At 49.1% G+C, this 19,171-nt stretch overlaps 1 protein-coding gene across 7 annotated transcripts in view; it reads right to left on the bottom strand.

Annotated features, from left to right (window-relative positions):
- The window catches only part of DCAF4 (DDB1 and CUL4 associated factor 4), a 34,519-nt gene that overhangs the window by 6,733 nt on the left and 8,615 nt on the right, over positions 1–19,171 (bottom strand). For 5 of the 7 annotated variants that reach the window (XM_015144016.3, XM_077937749.1, NM_001258114.1 and 2 more), the window contains 8 exon segments: positions 15,999–16,098; positions 14,185–14,285; positions 13,710–13,867; positions 11,952–12,031; positions 10,674–10,776; positions 7,105–7,248; positions 5,953–6,002; positions 932–1,011 (listed from right to left, as the gene is read on the bottom strand). In XM_015144016.3, coding sequence (XP_014999502.2) covers positions 932–1,011; positions 5,953–6,002; positions 7,105–7,248; positions 10,674–10,776; positions 11,952–12,031; positions 13,710–13,867; positions 14,185–14,285; positions 15,999–16,090 — 808 coding nt within the window. In that variant the 5' untranslated portion in view covers positions 16,091–16,098. 7 annotated transcript variants of the gene reach the window in all.

The raw sequence follows: 19,171 nt of genomic DNA, 5'->3' as shown, positions 1-19,171 counted from the left end.
ATCCCAGAGACGAAGGTTGCGGTGACCTGAGATCACGTCACTGTACTCCAGCCTGGGCAACAAAACTCCGTCTCAAAAACAAACAAACAAACAAAGAAAAAAGAAAAGACATAAAACAATCCAGTACCCCAGAGGCCTCCCTCACATCCCTTTCCCAATTACTACCTCTCCAAAGGGTACTGTGAGCCTGACCTCCAACACTAAAAATTACTTTTGTAAGGCAAATTCTGAAACTCTCTGCCTCAGTTTCCTTAACCGTAAAATGGTGGTAAGACACACTCCTGCCTCATAAGCTTGCTGTGCGATGAAATACCAGGCACTGAGCCAAATGTGCGTGATCTCATCTAATTCTCCATGGATGTGTACTGGGAAGGCCTTGTCCACTTTAGGGAGGTTCAATATTCCATTAAAGTTGGCAAGGGGCAGAGCTGGGATTCGTGCCAGGTTTGCCTGAAGCCCACACTCTTAAGAGGCCTCTCACTCTTGTCTTATTGATCCTAATTTTCTGATAGACTGAAAATGTAGTATCTAGAATGCTGTCAGGAAGGAGGAGTCAAGTTGCCTTAACCTAGGCAGAATGTTAAGTACCCCTGATAGCACCTGAGGTGCTCTGGACCTTCGGAGGTGTCTTCTGAATGATGTGCACAGGCATCCAAATCAGTGTTCTAATCTCACGTTGGTTTACATACGTATTAAGTCTGCTCTGGCTGCTGAAATGACTGAAATGGCCCAAGATGGGTAAAAAGGGGCAGATGCTGTAAAAAAAAAAAAAAAAAAAAAAAAGCACATGCTTCTGGTACTAACCCTGGGACAGGCTTAGGGAATCCTCCCACAGTGCCTCTGCAGTGGCCCCACACTCCTCTCTAAGCCACTCCCACACAGCTCTCGGGAGACATAGGACAGATTTCTTCAAAGGAAGAGAACCCTGTACCTGGGTGACTATTGACGAACAGTGACGCTGGGAGCAGGGTCGCGCAGCCTGGAGTCTCCGCGAGTCCCATGAGGCACAGCCTGGAAAAAGCTGTTAAGGACAGTTAGGCACAAGGCTCCCCTCTGGGAGGAGGCATGGGCGTTCACCCTTCAGAAGGTCATACGGCACACAACCTAGGACAGAGTAACCCCGCCGTCCAGATTCAACATATGTTTACACTGTCCACATTTAGCTTCGCGTGTTTTTTTTGGTTTGTTTGTTTGTTTTTGAGACGGAGTTTCGCTCTTGTTGCCCAGGCTGGGGTGCAATGGCGTGATCTTGGCTCACTGCAACCTCTGCCTCCTGGGTTCAAGCGATTCTCCTGCCTCAGCCTCCTGAGTAGCTGGGATTACAGGCATGTGCCACCATGCCTGTCTAATTTTGTATTTTTAGTAGACATGGGGTTTCTCCATCTTGGTTAGGCTGGTCTTGAACACCCGACCTCAGGTGATCTGCCCGCCCTGGCCTCCCAAAGTGCTGGGATTATAGGGGTGAGCCATCGTGCCCGGCCAGCTTCAGATTTTTTTTAAAGGGAAAAACAAATCAGATATCAGATATAGTTAAAAGCTGGGTGTGGTGGCTCCTGCCTATGTAATCCCAGCACTTTGGGAAGCTGAGGCAGGAGGATCACTCGAGCCCAGGAGTTCGAGACCAGCCTGGGAAACATGGCAAAACCTTTTCTCTACAAAAAATACAAAAACTAGCTGGGCGTGGTGGTGTGTGCCTGTAGTACCAGCTCCTCGGGAGGCTGAGGTGGGAGGATTGCTTGAGCCTTGAAAGTCGAGGCTGTGGTGAGCTGTGATCATGTGACTGCATTCCAGCCTGACTGACAGAGTAAGACCATGTCTCAAAAATAAAATACTATAAAAAAGCCCCAAAAGCCCCCCCTCTCTGATCCCTCCCTAGTCCAATTCTCCCTTCTCCCCCACCCAGAAAGAACTGCTCTTCTCAAACTGGTGTAAGTTCTTCTAAGCCATGCTGTATTTCCACTACATGTATTTGTCAATAAATAAAACAAAGCGACTTTTGTTTTAAAAAATACATACAGAAATGGCACTGCACAGAATATCTCACTACCAGCTGTTAAAATTTCTGCTTATCTGAATGGGTACAGGTGACACCTCACTATTATTTCAATGGCCATTTTCCTGACTACATGTGGGTGTCTGTTCACATGAGCGTAGTCACTGGGCAGTCTCTCTGACCTGCCCCTTTATACCTTTGCCTATGTGTGTGTCTTCTGACTGACGCGGTTCCTCTCCTTTTCCCCTCATAGCCAAACTTCACTCCAGAGGAGCCTGTATTTATTCTCACTCCCTTGCCTTTCCTCCACTGAAATCCAGGCCTGACCCTCAGCTTCCCAGAGAAGTGTTCTCACCACAGCCTTCAATGAGCTCCTGCTTTTTTTTTTTTTTTTTTTTGAGACGGAGTCTCGCTCTGTCGCCCAGGCTGGAGTGCTGTGGCCGGATCTCAGCTCACTGCAAGCTCCGCCTCCTGGGTTCCCGCCATTCTCCTGCCTCAGCCTCCCGAGTAGCTGGGACTACAGGCGCCCGCCACCTCGCCCGGCTAGTTTTTTGTATTTTTTAGTAGAGACGGGGTTTCACCGTGTTAGCCAGGATGGTCTCGATCTCCTGACCTCGTGATCCACCCGTCTCGGCCTCCCAAAGTGCTGGGATTACAGGCTTGAGCCACTGCGCCCGGCCTGAGATCCTGATTTCTAAATCTGACGGAAATGTTCCAGTTCTGCCCTATGGCCATGTAGCCCAATTTCTACTGCACACTCCTTGGCCTCAACCCACCACTCTCCGGGAAGTCTATCCTGGGCCTTCTCCTATCACACGATGCCCGGGCTAGGACCTGCGCCTGCCCCTTGGTGCCCTTCCCTCCACTCCTGCTGCCTCATTTCACGCCCTCACTGCCGCTCTCCGTCTTGCAGCAGCTTCTGTCCGAGGACTTGCTCTCACCTGTCTATCCCCCAACAATGCCACCAAAGGAATCATTTTCAAAAATCACTCCACAATCACAAATCCCTGGGACCTCCCACATCCCTGAGCGAGCATTCAGTCTTGAAAGGTCCTACTCCCTAGCCAGAAACATCATGAATATCAAACTGCTGCCAAACATACCAAGCTTTCTCCCAACTCCTCCTTCTATTAGGAGTCCCTGGCCTCTTCCTGCCCTCATGGGTCTCCCTTCAGGAAGGTGGCTGCAATCCCTCCTGCATGCAGCTTTCCTCCTACACTGAAGACTGGTGGAGCTGCCTGTCTCCATCTCCTTGCAACTGCATATACTCGATAGGTGTTGTCTGAATGACCACACATATTCCTCACTGGAAAATGTAACTATCTGAAAAGTAATCACATAACCTTTTAAAAATCTTTTTAAACATTTTATTTTTATATATATATTTTTAGATGGAGTCTTGCTCTGTTGCCCAGACTGGAGTGCAGTGGTGCAATCTTGGCTCACTGCAACCTCTGTCTCCCGGGTTTTCAAGCAATTCTCCCACCTCAACTTCCCAAGTAGCAGGGATTACAGGTGCATGCCACCACACCTGGCTAATTTTTGTATTTTTAGTGGAGACGGGGTTTCACCATGGTGGCCAGGCTGGTCTCGAACTCCTGACCTCAAGTGATCCACCTGCCTCGGCCTCCCAAAGTAGTGGGATTATGGGAATGAGCCACTGCGCCCAGTCACTTTTCTTTTTCTTTTCTTTTTTTTAATTTAAGAGACAGGGTCTCTCTCTTTCACCCAGGCTGGAGTGCTGTAGTGTGATCATAGCTCACTGCAGCTTTGAAGTCTGGGGCTCAAGTGATCCTCCTGGCTCAGCTTCCTGAGTACCTGGAACTACAGGCATGCACCATGATGCTCAGCTAATATAATTTTTTTTTTTTTTTGTAGAGAGCAGGTCTTGCTATATTGCCCAGGCTGGTCTCAAACTCCTGGCCTCAAGCAATCCCCCGACTTTGGCCTCCCCAAGTGCTGAGATTACAGGTGTAAGCCACCGTGCCTGGCCAGGTAACATTCTTGACCATCTGAGTATGTGATGTGTATGTGACATACCACTCTGGGTGGTAAGCTCCAAGTTAAGTATCTCCAGGATAGAGAGGGTACTAAAACTGTAAATGGGAACAGCATCACCAAATAAACTTATTTTGCTTCTGGGTTTGGAGGGCACGGAAGTGAAGAAAGTGCGATGTGCATGTTAGTTACTGTTGCTGAATCTCAGCTTATTTATATTCAAACTTTGAGTACTTATGGGGCCACGCTAAGACTTAATTCTTTGACAGGCCACAGGTTAACTAAGGGCCCAATAAGTGTAGAAGGAATTCTATCTAACCCCCACCACTCTTGCAGGGAAAATGCAGAGTGCAGGTCTGAACAAAGTACCATTTTTCGAAAGGGAAAAAGTTACCTGAACTTTTGAAGCAGCACAAAAAATCTGTAGCACAAAGGCCCGAAGATTACCAGAAACTGCCACCAGAGGGCAAGCCACCGATGAGGCTACGACAGACCATCCATCCCTTAAAGCCCAATTACATGGATTTTTTTTCCCCTCTCCTTAGCCCACAGAAACATGAGAAACCATGCTGTTTTAAAAGACTGGAAATGAGAGCGAGGTTCGTTTTTGCTCTCTGCAGAGCTTGGCGTCTTTAGCCCTCTGGTTAGATCATCATAGGAACACGTGGTCAGTCCCATTAGCCTACAGAACCCCATCAAATGAAAGCCACATACAATTTTCAATTTGGAGAACACACGTAGTTTGGTGCCTTATATAAATTTGTAATCAGGTCGCTAATGTATTTAGGCTTTACAAGCCTTTGAAAAGTAAGCTGGGTGTGGTGGTGCATAGCTACAGTCCCAGCGACTTGGGAGGCTAAGGCAGGAGAATCACTTGAGCCCAGGAGTTCTAGGCTGGAGTGAGCTATGATTGCACCACTGCACTCAAGCCTGGATGATGAGCAAGACCCCTTTCTCTGAAAAAAATTAAATAAAAACCAAAAAACTCCTTTGAAAGACAGTGCTGTGAAACAAATAAAATTTTAAAAAAAGACTCTGATTCAGTTATCACTTGTTTAAGACCAATGATGTACCAGGAACTGCTAGGTGCATTCACAGGAGTTAACTAATGCTAATCTCACGACAACTCAAGAAGTAGGTGTTAAGTACAACGAGCAGTCATGTTGTTTCCAGAACACATTTAATATGAGAATGAACCAAGGACAAGAGTCATTAACATGTGGCTTTCAGTGAATCAAGTCTTGTGCCATATCAAGAGCCCCCAAGGGTACGAGAGGCCAGGGACCACAACGCCGTACTACTGTGCTCTCAGCAAAGTGGCTCCGCTCACTCGGGAAGGCAAAGACTAGTGTGATGAGTGCTCTAAAAAGCTGTTGCCAGCAGGGACCTGAGGCCCAGAACCCACGGACCCAAGTCCACTGCCAAAGAAACCGCCTCCCTGACCCTGCCCTCAGCTTCCCCTGGGAGGACCCTGCCCTCCTGACCACGTTTTCCTCCCTGGCCTCAGGAGGAGCTGGGCTTCCTCCCCAAGGCTGTGCTGCTCCTTTCCGCTTTGTTGCTCTGCTACCGCACCAGCTCTCCGGCAGGAATACTGGGTCTGTGTCGTGAACCCAGAGCCTCCTGTCACACGCCACAGTGGCAGAGTGGGCCGGCCTTGGAGCCCAAGTTCCTATCCTGTCTCCACCACACGCATGTGAAGGCCCAGAGAGTGTCTGCCACACAGTGACATCAATGTCATCTTGAGAAACAGCCATGATGGGACCTGACCTCAGCTACTTCTCTGTGCTCCACGGGCATCCTTGTGTTCTACCCAGGTACGCTTTTTTCTAAAGCATGAGATTTAAGTGCACAAGGGCCCAGCCCTCTGGTCACTAAGATGCCATGCCATGAAGCCCACAGATACCCAGGTCCACGTCAGGGTGTGGCCTGCCCACCAAACCTCTTCCTCTGCCAAAGGATACAGAATGTGGGAATCCAAGTGATTGAGTGAGGCCCAGCACACCGAATTCACCTGGTGAGGAAGCACACAGCAAGACGGAAAGTTATTCCACAGTAATATGCTTTCCTGTGGAATAACTTGTGGGGACACAGACACGTGACTTCTTTCTTCAGGTCTTGCTCCTCTTCAAATGGGCTGGAACAAACATTCTGAGGGCAGGGCTTGAGCAGGACAGGAAGTAACCTCAAGTCTGAGTCCTCCAACAGAGCCACAGGGAGACATCTGGTATATCTGGCATACCCTCTGGGCAGGGCTGAATGACAGGAGATAAGCCTAACTCTGAAGGTGTATCTTACTTCACCCAGAAGCCATTTTCAACCTGTAACCATCTTGCGGCTTATGTCCCAACTGAATAGCAAGTCACAGCTTCCCATGGATGCTGCCATCACCCCACTGCAACTTAAAGGTTGCTCCCTAGACAGGAAGCTCCTCTTATTTGTTTAAGCCTCAGTGCTGGCTGCGGCCTGGCTGGATGACGTATCACTCCAACACACAGGGCAGGACCCCTCCTATCCAGGCCACAGTCACTGTCACCCATGTCCAAGGAACTCTCTGCCCTGGTGTGGGCCCTTTCAGATCAACTCCTGGACCCCTGGAGGGACAGTCCCGAGGACCAGTTAAAGAAGCGCTGTTTCAACCTACCCCAATCATCTCATTTCACTTTCTTTTCCAAGACAAGAAACTCCTGGGACCCTTTTCTTTCCCTATGGGTTCTGAGCAACTATAAATCCATTTTTTGAGATAGGGTCTCACTCTGTTACCAAGGTTGGAGTGCAGTGGCACGATCATGGCTCACTGCAGCCTCGATCTCCCGGCCTCAGGTGATCTTCCCACCTCACCTCCCCCCGAATCCTCAAGTAGCTGGGACTACAGGTGCACACCACCACACTCAGATAATTATTATTATTTTTTTTTGTAGAGACGAGTTTTCACCATGCATGTTCCGCTGCCCAGGTTGGTCTGAAACTCCTAGGCTGAAGTAAAAATCAAGTCCTATGGAAAAATGAGGTAACCATGCTCTGCCCTCTTCCCCAATTACTCTCCTCTATCCTGAATTTGGCCAACTACCCCCACGGCCAAGTGTGCAGCAAGGCTACAGGGATGGGCAACATACCTTCCGGTTGGTGAAGTAGAGGTTTTCGTGCATGAACACCTTAAGCGTAGGGGTCTTCAGACTTTGCAGGTTGATGATGCCATACTTGGAGCCTCCGACTTTGACATCGTTCACTGTGAAGAGCCGGTCACTGTTGGTATCTGCCTGGAGAAGAGAAAGGGGCAGTGGGTGACATCCCAGCCTGCGCCTGGTGGGTTACGTAAGAGGGACCTGCTCGTCTCTCCTGGCCCCCATGCTCTGTGCATTTTCACTGGGTGAGAGCTCCTCTCCATGAGTGTGGAGATGACTTCACTTCCCCTAATTCAGTGCAGCCATCTCTGGGCAAAGTCAGTACATGTCTGATCTAACAATTCAAGAGGAAGGATGAGAATGGCAGTGAGGGGACATGGCCAGAAAGTCTGAGATCTGCATGAGGACCTCACTCAGAAGTGGGTTTGGGAGAGTGCTGGCACGCACCCAGAGGAATGTGCCACGTGCCATCACGAAGGCTGTGCAGCAATAGGAAAAATGCTAGTTCCTATTACATAGGCACTAATTTTTACCACCATGAAAACAAACAAACAAACAAAAAACCCACTGAATAAAATGTGCAACAGAAAAAGACTGCATTCAAATGTAGGCTTTTTTGGCCAGGCACGGTGGCTCAAGCCTGTAATCCCAGCACTTTGGGAGGCTGAGATGGGCGGATCACAAGGTCAGGAGATCGAGACCATCCTGGCTAACACGGTGAAACCCCGTCTCTACTTAAAAATACAAAAAACTAGCCGGGCAAGGTGATGCGCCTGTAGTCCCAGCTACTCGGGAGGCTGAGGCAGGAGAATGGCGTAAACCCGGGAGGCGGAGCTTGCAGTGAGCTGAGATCTGGCCACTGCACTCCAGCGAGACTAGAGTGAGACTCCATCTCAAAACAAACAAACAAACAACAAAAAAACCAAATATAGGCTTTTTTTTTTTTTTTTTTTTTTTTTGAGATGGAGTCTTGCTCTGTAGCCCAGGCTGGAGTGCAGTGGTGCGATCTCGGCTCACTGCAAGCTCCACCTCCCGGGTTCACGCCATTCTCCTGCCTCAGCCTCCTGAGTAGCTGGGACTACAGGCGCCCGCCACCTAGTTTTTTTTGTATTTTCAGGAGAGATGGGGTTTCACCGTATTAGCCAGGATGGTCTTGATCTCCTGACCTCGAGAGCCACCCGCCTCGGCCTCCCAAAGTGCTGGGATTACAGGCTTGAGCAAAAGTAGGCTATTTTTTTATTTTTATTTTTTTAAAGAGGTGGGGTCTCACTGTTGTCACCCAGGCTGGAGTGCAGTGGCATGATCATGGCTCATGATAACCCTGAACTCCTGGGCTCAAGTGATCTTCTCTCCTCAGCCTCCTGAGCAGCTAGGACTACAGGCATGAACCACTGTGCCTGGCCACTTTTATATTTTTTTTGTAGAGATAGTGTCTCACTATGTTGTCCAGGCTGGTCTTGAACTTCTGGCCTCAAGTGATCCTCCTGCCTCAGCCACCCAAAGAGCTGGGATTACAGGTGTGAGGCACCATGCCTAGCTCAGGATGTGGGCTAATTTTTTTTTTGAGAGGGAGTCTCACTCTGTCGCCCAGGCTGAAGTGCAGTGGCATGATCTCAGCTTGCTGAAGCCTCTGCCTCCCAGGTTCAAGCTATTCTCTCACCTCAGCCTCCTGAGTAGCTAGGACTACAGGTGTGAACCACCACACCCAGCTAATTTTGGTTTTTTTAGTACAGACGGGGTTTCACAATGTTGGTCAGGCCAGTCTCGAACTCCTGACCTCAAGTGATCCTCCCACGTCGGTCTCCCAAAGTGCTGGGACTACAGGTGTGAGCCACTGCACTTGGCCCTATTTTTGTTTTTTCTTTTGAGACAGAGTCTTGATCTGGTTGCCCAGGCTGGAGTGCAGTGGCAGAATCATGGCTCACTGCAGCCTTGACTTCCTAGGATCAAGTGTTCCTCCCACCTCAGCCTCCCGAGTAGCTGGGACTACATGCACACACCACCATGCCCAGCTAATTTATATTTTTTGTAGAGACAGGGTTTACCCATGTTGCCTAGGCTGGTCTCGAACTTTTGGGCTCAAGTGAACCGCCTGTCGAAGCCTCCCAAAATGCTGAGATTACAGGCATGAACCACTGTGCCAGATGTGGGCTATTTTAAGCTTTTTTTTCTCATTTTAAAACATGATGTGGTTAATCGCTATTTCAAAGCAAAAACTCTACATAGTTATGTGTTTTGTATATATTAATAAATACAGACCCACACACAGGTTTGGACGCTGGTTTTGGTGAAAGTGTATCAACTTTGTTAAGTTTACCCAGGAAGAAGTCATGTTCCCAGAAGAATCACTGAGACTAGACTCAGATCTGAAAAACTGTGCGCCAGGTGGCAAGCCACTTTCCGGCCCTGCGGTCACACCGGCCAGCCAGTCACTGTGACTTTGGGTGATGGAGACGACCTACCACACGTAAAGCCTGGGTCAGGAGAGATGAAGCACGAGGGTCGGGGCGTCCAGGCTTGTGAACAGTGGCCTGTGTATCACCAGACCCCACATGCCAATGACCCCCACTGTTCCCATGCGCTTTACCCCAGGGAAGGGACTCCTGAGGGGAACCCACCACAACAGAAGATTCCACTCATTTAGTCAAACCATATCCCCAAGCACTCATGGAGAGAAAAGCCACACGGGAGAATGTGGGCTCAGCCCCCAACACCCCTCACACGGAAGGACCCCGCTGTGGTGGTCTCCTGGGGCAGAAGGATGCAGTGTTGACCTCCAGGGTCAATCTCTAGCATCGGCCTCCAGTCCGGCCAGCAGATGACCGAGTCCAGATGCTCCTGCCTCTGTATCCTCGTCTCACTCTCCCTGGCTTTCCCTCAGCCTCCAGGAAGGACAGGGCTTGCCGGGCACACCCTGCTCTTACGTGGTCCATCGAAGGGTCAGGGACCTTTGTTTGCAGTGGACCCTCTAGCTCTCTGCCAACAATTCCTTGGCCTCTGGGTTTAAGCTGACCTTGGCCTCCAGCTTGGGTCCATCCCAAACCAGAGAAGGCCTTTCACCCCCTGCAAATGATGTGATGGAGGTGCGTTGATGGGAGGTGCCCCTGAGGCCAGGGCGGCAAGCAAGGAGTCCTACCCTCTAGTGACCAAAGGCATACTGGGCTGCAGGTTTAGCCACCAAGTCCTGTCCCACTTCAGGAAGAATTAGATGTCCCCTGGTCCACTGTGAACCTTTTTAAATGAATATATAACACAGCCAAGGAGAAGTTACTGTGTCAGGTTTCTTAGTCAAGGTGTGGCTGGGTCCAGACTCTGATGTCAAACAATGGAACTGATGTGGGGGTGATGATGGTCACCACACAGCCTGCCTGCCAGCTCAGCATCTCCCAGCCGGGAGCCAGCAGGCAGGTTAAAATCGTACAACCAAGAAGATGCCACCTGCTTTCATTGCAGTTGGCTTCTCCAGAGCCAGGCTTGATGACTGGCAACGCTAAGCCACAAAGTGTCCAGAGGGTGGTACTCACATCCTAGGTATCCACAGCTGTCCCCCTCCCACTCACCAGTATGAGGTTAAATCGGTCGCTTGCCAAGGCGGAGGGATCCAAGCTCCGAATCTGGACCTTTTTCCTCTCCATGCAACTGAGACGCAGCTCGTGGGCTAAACTGCAGAAACAGAGGGTAGGGGCATGGATGCTGTAGCTGACATGCATGAAGAAGATTCGGGGGTCTCTGGCCTTCCCTCCCCGCTGAGGCCCATCTCTCCTCGTCAGCCTGCTCCATAGTACTTCTCAGCAATGGAGCTGAGCAAGATCCCAGATTATGTGAATTTGAGTTTCCCCACAGAACACTCAGGAAGATGAAAATGAAGAAGTGAGTGGCCCATTTACAGAGTCAAAGAGTGGGAGTTAGAGGGACTTGTGCCTGCATCATCCAGTACACCTCCTTCTCCTGAGATGACCAAAGTGCTGGAGATGAAACAATGGTCTGGAGGGCACTCCAGATGAAACAATGGTCTGGAGGGCACTCCACTGCTGGGAAGAGCCCCAGGATATGCTGCCTCTTGTTTCGCAGGATGAGGAACAGATCTAACTAGAGTTTTAACTCTTTCTGTCTCAGAAGGAGGAAAACAGAGGAGGGGCCTACACTGCCTGATACCCACGGTGTTTCTGGTCTTCCCTGAAGGGGTCCTGCTCCAAGGTGCGAGGGCTGTGCCCCAGGAAGCTGCCTTAAATGCAGGGTTCTTCACTTACACATGTACAGTGGGGGCAGGAGACGCAGGGTTGGGCGCTCAGGTGTTGGAGTCAGACAGTTCCCCACTTCTAGCTTTACCTTGAGCAAATCACTCCACTCTGAGCCCCAGTCTCTTACTCAGGAAACGGGGGAAAGTATCGGCCCATCTCACAGGGTTTTAGTTAGAATTGTATCAGACATCATAAGTACTTGGATAAAGTTTAGTACACACACATCCATTTAATGCCCCATTTTTGGTGACAACTCATTAGAAGGAAAAGCAGCATGCAGAAATGTCATGGGAATGAAGTTGTAGGATCTTCTACTAGAATGACTTATGAGTACCAGAGAATAGACATCTCTGCCTACGTCCCCATCCTCTCTCCCTAGCCTCCTGCAAGAGTCCCTCTCCTTCAGTCTAGAGAGAACAGCTTTCTCAGGGTGGGTTTAAGCAGCAGAAGGCAGGCTCTGAACTGGAGCCCCCTCAACTATGCAGGTGCCTCACGGGGTAGCCACATGGTCTGTCCAGATTGGATTCTCGTACCATGAAAATAAGAAACAAGAAAAGAACATTCATGAAGAAACATAACAAAGAGGCATTGTCTTACTGGCAATAACTGGTGACGTTGAGAAAACCCAGTTGGCTTTTTCGGAGCATGGAAGATGCATTAAATCCCATCCTGGCAATCTAGATTTATTACAAAAAAGAGAACAATTCAATGAAGATTTATTTGTTATGGGATAATGGAGAATGTTTTTCGTTCCACAGGACGCAATAAAGGAAATAGGCACTAAATTGGCAGAAATTTTATGCATAAAAATCCAATGGTATCCTTTCCAAGTCTCCTGTCCTTGGCAAGAGGAAAGGCCCAGCACAAGAAAGTGTGGGCGAAGGCCGGGCGCGGTGGCTCACACCTGTAATCCCAGCACTTTGGGAGGCCGAGGCGGGCGGATCACAAGGTCAGGAGATCGAGACCATCCTGGCTAACATGGTGAAACCCCGTCTCTACTAAAAATACAAAAAGAAATTAGCTGGGTGTGGTGGCACGCAACTGTAGTCCCAGCTACTTGGGAGGCTGAGGCAGGAGAATGGCTTGAACCTGGGAGGCGGAGCTTGCAGTGAGCCGAGATCACACCACTGCACTCCAGCCTGGGCAATAGAGCGAGACTCCGTCTCAAAAAAAAAAAAAAAAAATGTGAGCAGGAAAGTCTGCTCCTCAACTCTGCCATGTTCTCCATCCACATACACCCAGAGGGATGAAGTCACCAGGTGCAAGAGTGCAGCAATGGTACTGCAAACAGGCCTGCACCGCTTTCCATTCCACCTGTGGTGACCCAAGGCTGGAACTATACGTTCCATTGCCTACCTTGACAACAATATATGCTAGCATCTAGACCTGTGTCAAGATGGCCTGTATTCCAAATCATGCATCCTGGTCTTCTATTTAAAATAGAAAGTTGGGTCGGGCATGGTGGCCCACACCTCTAATCCCACACTTTGGGAGGCCAAGGTGGGCGGATTACTTGAGGCCAGGAGTTCAAGATCAGCCTGGCCAACATGGTGAAACTCCATCTCTACAAAAAAAACACAAAAATTAGCTGGGCATGGTGGCAGGCACCTGTAATCCCAGCTACTTGGGAGGCTGAGGCAGGAGGCTCACTTGAACCTGGGAGGTGGAGGCTGCAGTGAGCCGAGATCACACCACTGCACTCCAACCTGGGCGACAGAGTGAGACCCTGTCTCAAAAAAAAAACCCAAAAACCAAAAAACAGTTACTAAAATAGTATCACACTGCCTCCCAAGATTCCTTCAGGAATGACAAAACAGAACTGCTGAAGAAGGCTGGGCGCAGTGGCTCGCACATATAATCCCAGCACTTTGGGAGGCCGAGGTGGGCAGATCACTTGAAGTCAGGAGTTCAAGACCAACCTGGACAACATGGTGAAACCCTGTCTCTACTAAAAATAAAAAAATTAGCTGGGCATGGTGGGACGTGCCTGTAGTCCCAGCTACTCAGTATGCTGAGGCAGGAAACTGCTTGAACCCGGGAGGCAGAGGTTGCGCTGAGCCGAGATCATGCCACTGCACTCCAGCCTGGGTAACAAAGTGAGACTCCATCTCGAAAAGATAAATAAATAAATAAATAACTGCTGAAAAAAATTTAGCAAACAAGAAAATGGGGATGGAAGGAGGGGCTCTTGGCTGTTCTTATTCTTGTCTTCTGTCAGGGAAAAGCTGGGGCCACATCCCCTGAAGTGCCTCTGCTAACTGTTGCAGGGGCATCTAACTGGCACCCTTTTCAACAGTGGATGGACAGGTGCTGGCAGGAGCAGAGGACAGGGGGGCGAAGGGGTGAGGAGCCCACCTTTTTCTGCTTGTCCTCTTCCTCAAGCAGCCGCAGTCTCTTGCTCTCCATCTCCTTCTGCCGGATGCTCTCTTTCGTCAGGGGGTTGCAGTTGTTATGTCCAGGGAGCAAGCGGAAGTAGCGTTTCTTTTCAGGGTCAAAGTAAAACCCAGGTAGCTCTTTACATAAAAAAATTAAATGCATCAATTTCAACCACTGTGAACTGACCACCTGAGTTGGGTGCCCAGTGGCCTCTCCCCCCACCTCATGGCTGCCTGTCTTTTCTGAGAGCGGGGATGAGCTGCCTTGTCAAGCAACATCCTGGACTGTGCTCAGTCCTGGAGGAGGCGGTTTGCCTCAGGACCACCATTCCTGATGCACCCAGCTCCCTCCCTGAGTGTTTCAATTTGCTCCTGCAACTCCTTCCGAGCCAGGAATGGGTCTCAGCCTTCCCTGTGCGCAGGGGCCAGGAGTCTCACCCAGCAAGTGGCCTTACCCGGCACAGAGGAGGCCCCAGCTGTGCCAGACGAGGTCGACGGAGACTCATCATCACCGTGGCTGGAATCCTGAGCCGACTGCGCTGCCTGGGAGTCGGACCTGTTGACACACAGCTGTGTTAACTTGGAGCCCAGGGCTTGAGTTCCAGGCATTCTGACTGGGGGTCCATTCGGGCAGTTCTGCAACCTTCACCTCTGATCTCTGACCTTTCTGATTACTTGAGAAGCACTGATCTCCTCTTGCAAATACAACAAAATAGGGCAAGGTTTTGGTTTTTCACTCTTTTTTCTTTCGTTAAAAGAGAACAGATGTCAGTGATTCCCTCTTCTTATTTTCTCACTCAAGCATTTTGTGAGGTCTTGTGGAATTTTCCAGATTAAAAGAAAAAATAGAAATCTCTGCCAATAAGAATTTTACCAGCTGGGCTCATTTGTCAGCACAACGGCAGTTACAAGGCTAGGTGAATTTCATTCTTTATTGGATTCAGTAGCATGAAGAGTTTAACTTTTACTTGACTACACAATCTTACAGACAGAAAAATTGGGCTTTGGGGGACAGAGTTGATTAGTTCAGTAACACTGGGATAGAGCCGTGGCTAAAACACTTGATGTGTAAATCCACAAGTAGCTTCTGTGGGAATTATAGGCTGAAGGATGTAGTAGAGGCGTGTGCCACGCCACCCAGATAATTTTTGTATTTTTAGTAGAGAGGGGGTTTCGCCATGTTGGCCAGACTGGTCTCAAACTCCTGACCTCAAGTGATCCACCTGCCTTGGCCTCCCAAAGTGTTGGGATTACAGGCGTCAGCCACCATGCCCGGCCCAGCCAACTTTATTTTAAAAATACATTTAATGTTGCCTTGGCCTGGCGTGGTGGTTCACGTCTATAATCCTAGCACTTTGGGGGGCTGAGGCAGAAGGATCACTTGAGCTCAGGACTTTGAGACCAGCCTGAGCAACAGAGTGAGACCTCATCTCTTAAGGAAATAAATAAATGTAATGTAGCCTGGTGTACAGTGTTTTAAAGTCTATACTAGTATAATGTCCTAAGCCTTTATGTTCACTCATCACTCTCACTGACTTCTAGTCCTGCAAGCTCTATTCACAGGAAGTGTCATATATAGGTATACCATTTTAAAAAAAATCCTGTATACCCTATCTTTACTGTATCTTTTCTATGTTGAGATCCACAAATACCACTGTGTCCTGCCTGCCTCTCGAATTCAGTAGTCACATGCTGCACAGGTTTGCAGCCTAGGAGCAATGGGCTACACCCATATAGCTTAGGTGTGTGGCTGGCTGTACCATGTAGGTTTGTGTTAAGTATGTGCTATGATGTTTGCGTGACACGACAGCCTAATAACACATTCCTCAGAATGCATTCCCCCTCGTTAAGTGAAGCATGAGTGTATATCCTTGTCCAAGACTTAGGCTGAATAAAATTTGGTTTCCACAAAGGTATTTTCATAAAAAGTCTACAAAATGGAGAAACAGTTTTCCAGTTGTATCAGATAACGTCTACCTCCAGCCTTATGGCGAATGCCCTGGCCAGAGGTCGTGGTCGCTTAGGAAAGAACAGAGAGTGGTCCACTCCCCTCATTACTCAGTGTGGTGGGCTGGCCCACCACAGCCACATGCCCTGGGAGCACGTTAGGAAGGCAGGCTCTCCTCAAGACCCCTCAGACCCACGGAATCAGAACCTGCATTGGGATGAGCCCCCTGGTGATCTCCATGCCTGTGAGCGTGTAACATGCCATGCGTACAATGCCAGAAGCACACTGGGCAAAAGTGGCTCCCCAGAGTGGCACACTTGCCTGTCTTCAGGATCACGGAGTCTGAACCAAGGGTTCTGCTGGTGGCTTCTTCTCCCATGTCTTCTTCTACTCTGCCAGCTACTTTTATTCATTTCTGTTCCTAAAAGAGAAAAACAAAAATTCCATGAATCTCTGTGCATGGGTGTGGCTTTTCTGTTTGCTTCTTGACAGCTGCTTCATGTTCAGCACCAGCAAAAGGCTGGCCCACCCTGGGTTATCATCAGATTTGCCATACCAAGCCTTACCCGGGAAGGGCTGCCTCCAGCACTCTCCCAACATCCTTCCCACTTCCTTCCTGTCACCCCTAGTTGACCACATAGCTCCCTACTCCACAGAAATAGGGACGGCTGGGCACGGTGGCTTATGCCTGTAATTCCAGCACTTTGGGAGGCTGAGGCGGGCGGATCATGAGATCAGTTTGAGACCAGCCTAACCAACATGGTGACACCCCGTCTTTACTAAAAATACAAAACTTAGCCAGGAGTGGTAGCGTGCACCTGTAATCCCAGCTACTCAGGAGGCTGAGGCAGGAGAATAGTTTGAACCTGGGAGGCGGAGTTTACAGTGAGCCGAGATCGCGCCACTGCACTCCAGCCTGGGCGACAGAGTGAGACTCCATCTCAGAAAAGAAAAGAAAAGAAAAGAAAAGAAAAGAAAAGAAAAGAAAAGAAAAGAAAAGAAAAGAAAAGAGAAAACGTTGCTAGGCATGAATCCCCTAACTTCACTCCCTTCTGCTCCACAAATACCTGCCTTTACTAATTGTCTTCTTCCTTGTCTTGGACAACAGGTATCACTGCTCCTTTTCAAAAAGCAGACCCATCCCACCTGGCTATCGATCTCATTCCTCCCCAGGAACTGCAGACATCTGTTTCTACATATGTTAATGTCTCCTTCTCCTTATCTCATCTTAAAAACATGCCCAGGTTTTTCATTTGTTAGTGTTCCATTTCTAATCCAAAAAGAATGGGCATATTCTGAAAGAATGGTCTATATCCACGAACTCAGTGTCTTCATCTCCCAATATTCCTCAACCCACTGCAGCCAAGCTTCCTCTGTCCTCGCCTTTCTGCTAAAATGCTCTTGCTCGTGATCACCTACTTGCCAAAGTGAGTGGTCCCTTTTTAGCCCTTATTCCTGCAACATGCGGCAGGCACCAGGAGGCTACATTCTTCCTTTGGCTTCTGTAATATCTTTCTCTTGGTTTTCTTCTTGCTAAATGAATCCTTTGCTCATTTCTCCTGGGTCACACACCCTGTGTGTGCTTCCCATTGTTCTGTCCTAGATCCTCTTCTTTTCAGACTTAACACCATCTCATCTACCAATGCAGATGCAGCTCCAACCCTAATATCCCTACTGAGCATCAGATTCCTATATGCTGCTTCCTGTCTATTTCCGCAGATCCAACAGGTTCAAAAGTGAGTTCATGATTTCTCCCTAACCCCCGGATCTGCTCTTTTGCCTGTCTAAATTTCTCTTTTCTGAAAGTAATATCCCTGCTCCTGCAGCCCAAATGTGTGTGCTTGGTTTTGTTTGTTTGTTTGTTTTGAGATGGAGTCTCGCTCTGTTGCCCAGGCTGGAATGTAGTGGCGCCATCTCAGCTCACTGCAACCTCTGCCTCTCGGGTTCAAGCAATTCTCCTGCCTCAGCCTCCAAAGTAGGTGGTACTACAGGCACCCGCCACCACACCTGGCTAATTTTTGTATTTTTAGTGAAGACGGGGTTTCACCATGTTGGCCAGGCTGTTCAAGAACTCCTGGCCTCAAGTAATCTACCTGCCTCGTCCTCCCAAAGTGCTGGGATTACAGGTATGGGCCACCAAGCCTGGCCCCCAAATTTTTATCTTATTAATCGTCCTAAACAATGGCTCCTGAACACCATGTGTGGGTTTCCCTATGGATCAGTTATCTTATACCCCAGCTAAAGAATACAGTTGTGGCCGGGCGCGGTGGCTCAAGCCTGTAATCCCAGCACTTTGGGAGGCCGAGACGTGTGGATCATGAGGTCAGGAGATCAAGACCATCCTGGCTAACACGGTGAAACCCCATCTCTACTAAAAAAATACAAAAAACTAGCCGGGCGAGGTGGCGGGCGCCTGTAGTCCCAGCTACTCGGGAGGCTGAGGCAGGAGAATGGTGTAAACCCGGGAGGCGGAGCTTGCAGTGAGCTGAGATCCGGCCACTGCACTCCAGCCTGGGCGACACAGCGAGACGCCGTCTCAAAAAAAAAAAAAAAAAAAAAAAGATTCTGTTGTATTTATTAATAGTTAAGTTACAAGCTGAAAGGCACTGTGCACAGGAAGGGAAGCACGTGTGGCCAGTGTTAAGACTGGTAGGAAAATGGCTGCATGCGGTAGCTCATGCCTATAATTCCAGCACTTTTGGGAGGCTGAAGTGGGAGGATTGCTTGAGCCCAGAGTTTGAGACCAGCCTGAGCAACATAGTGAGACCTCATCTCAAAAAAAGAAAAAGACTGATAGGAGAAATAAACCCTACTGACATAAAGCTTATTATTATTACCAACTCTAGAAAAAGGTCAAAATTCCTTTAGAGTGTATGTTCTGTATATGAAATGATTCTAATTTGTTTAATTATGTAACAATGTATGAATACAGCAAGGAACACACGAATTGGTCAGACTTCAGATCACCCACAGGAGGCAGGACCGTGTCCCACTCACACCATTATCCTCAACAGGCGGCTGCACAATCAGCAGGACACAGCTGATGAGAAAAGCACTGACAAGTGCCAATTTGGGCCAGGGAGAGCATGTGTTCACCCCTAAGTCATATAGGCCCCAGGTACAGGCACTTCAATCCGGTAAGGGGGCCTGCCAACATCAAGTAATATAGTTGTTGAGGTTGGGCAAAAATCCTTTTAAAGGCCAGGTGTGGTGGCTCATGCTTGTAATCCCAGCACTTTGGGAGGCCGATGCGGGTGGATTACCTGAGGTCAGGAGTTCGAGATCAGCCTGGCCAACGTGGTGAAACCCCGTCTCTACTAAAAGTACAACAATTCACCGGGCGTGGTGGCGGGTGCCTGTAATCCCAGTTACTTGGGAGGCTGAGGCAGGAGAATCGCTTGAACCTGGGAGGCGGAGGCTACAGTAAGCCACGACTGCACCATCGCACTCCAGCCTGGGCAATAGAGCGAGACTCCGTCTCAAAAAAAAAAAAA

This window comes from Macaca mulatta, chromosome 7 (assembly GCF_049350105.2).
Source record: "Macaca mulatta isolate MMU2019108-1 chromosome 7, T2T-MMU8v2.0, whole genome shotgun sequence".
In the NCBI taxonomy this organism is placed as follows: Eukaryota; Metazoa; Chordata; class Mammalia; order Primates; family Cercopithecidae; genus Macaca; species Macaca mulatta.
The sequence above is the reverse complement of the archived record's forward strand: the minus strand, read 5'-3'. Positions and strand labels throughout refer to the sequence as shown.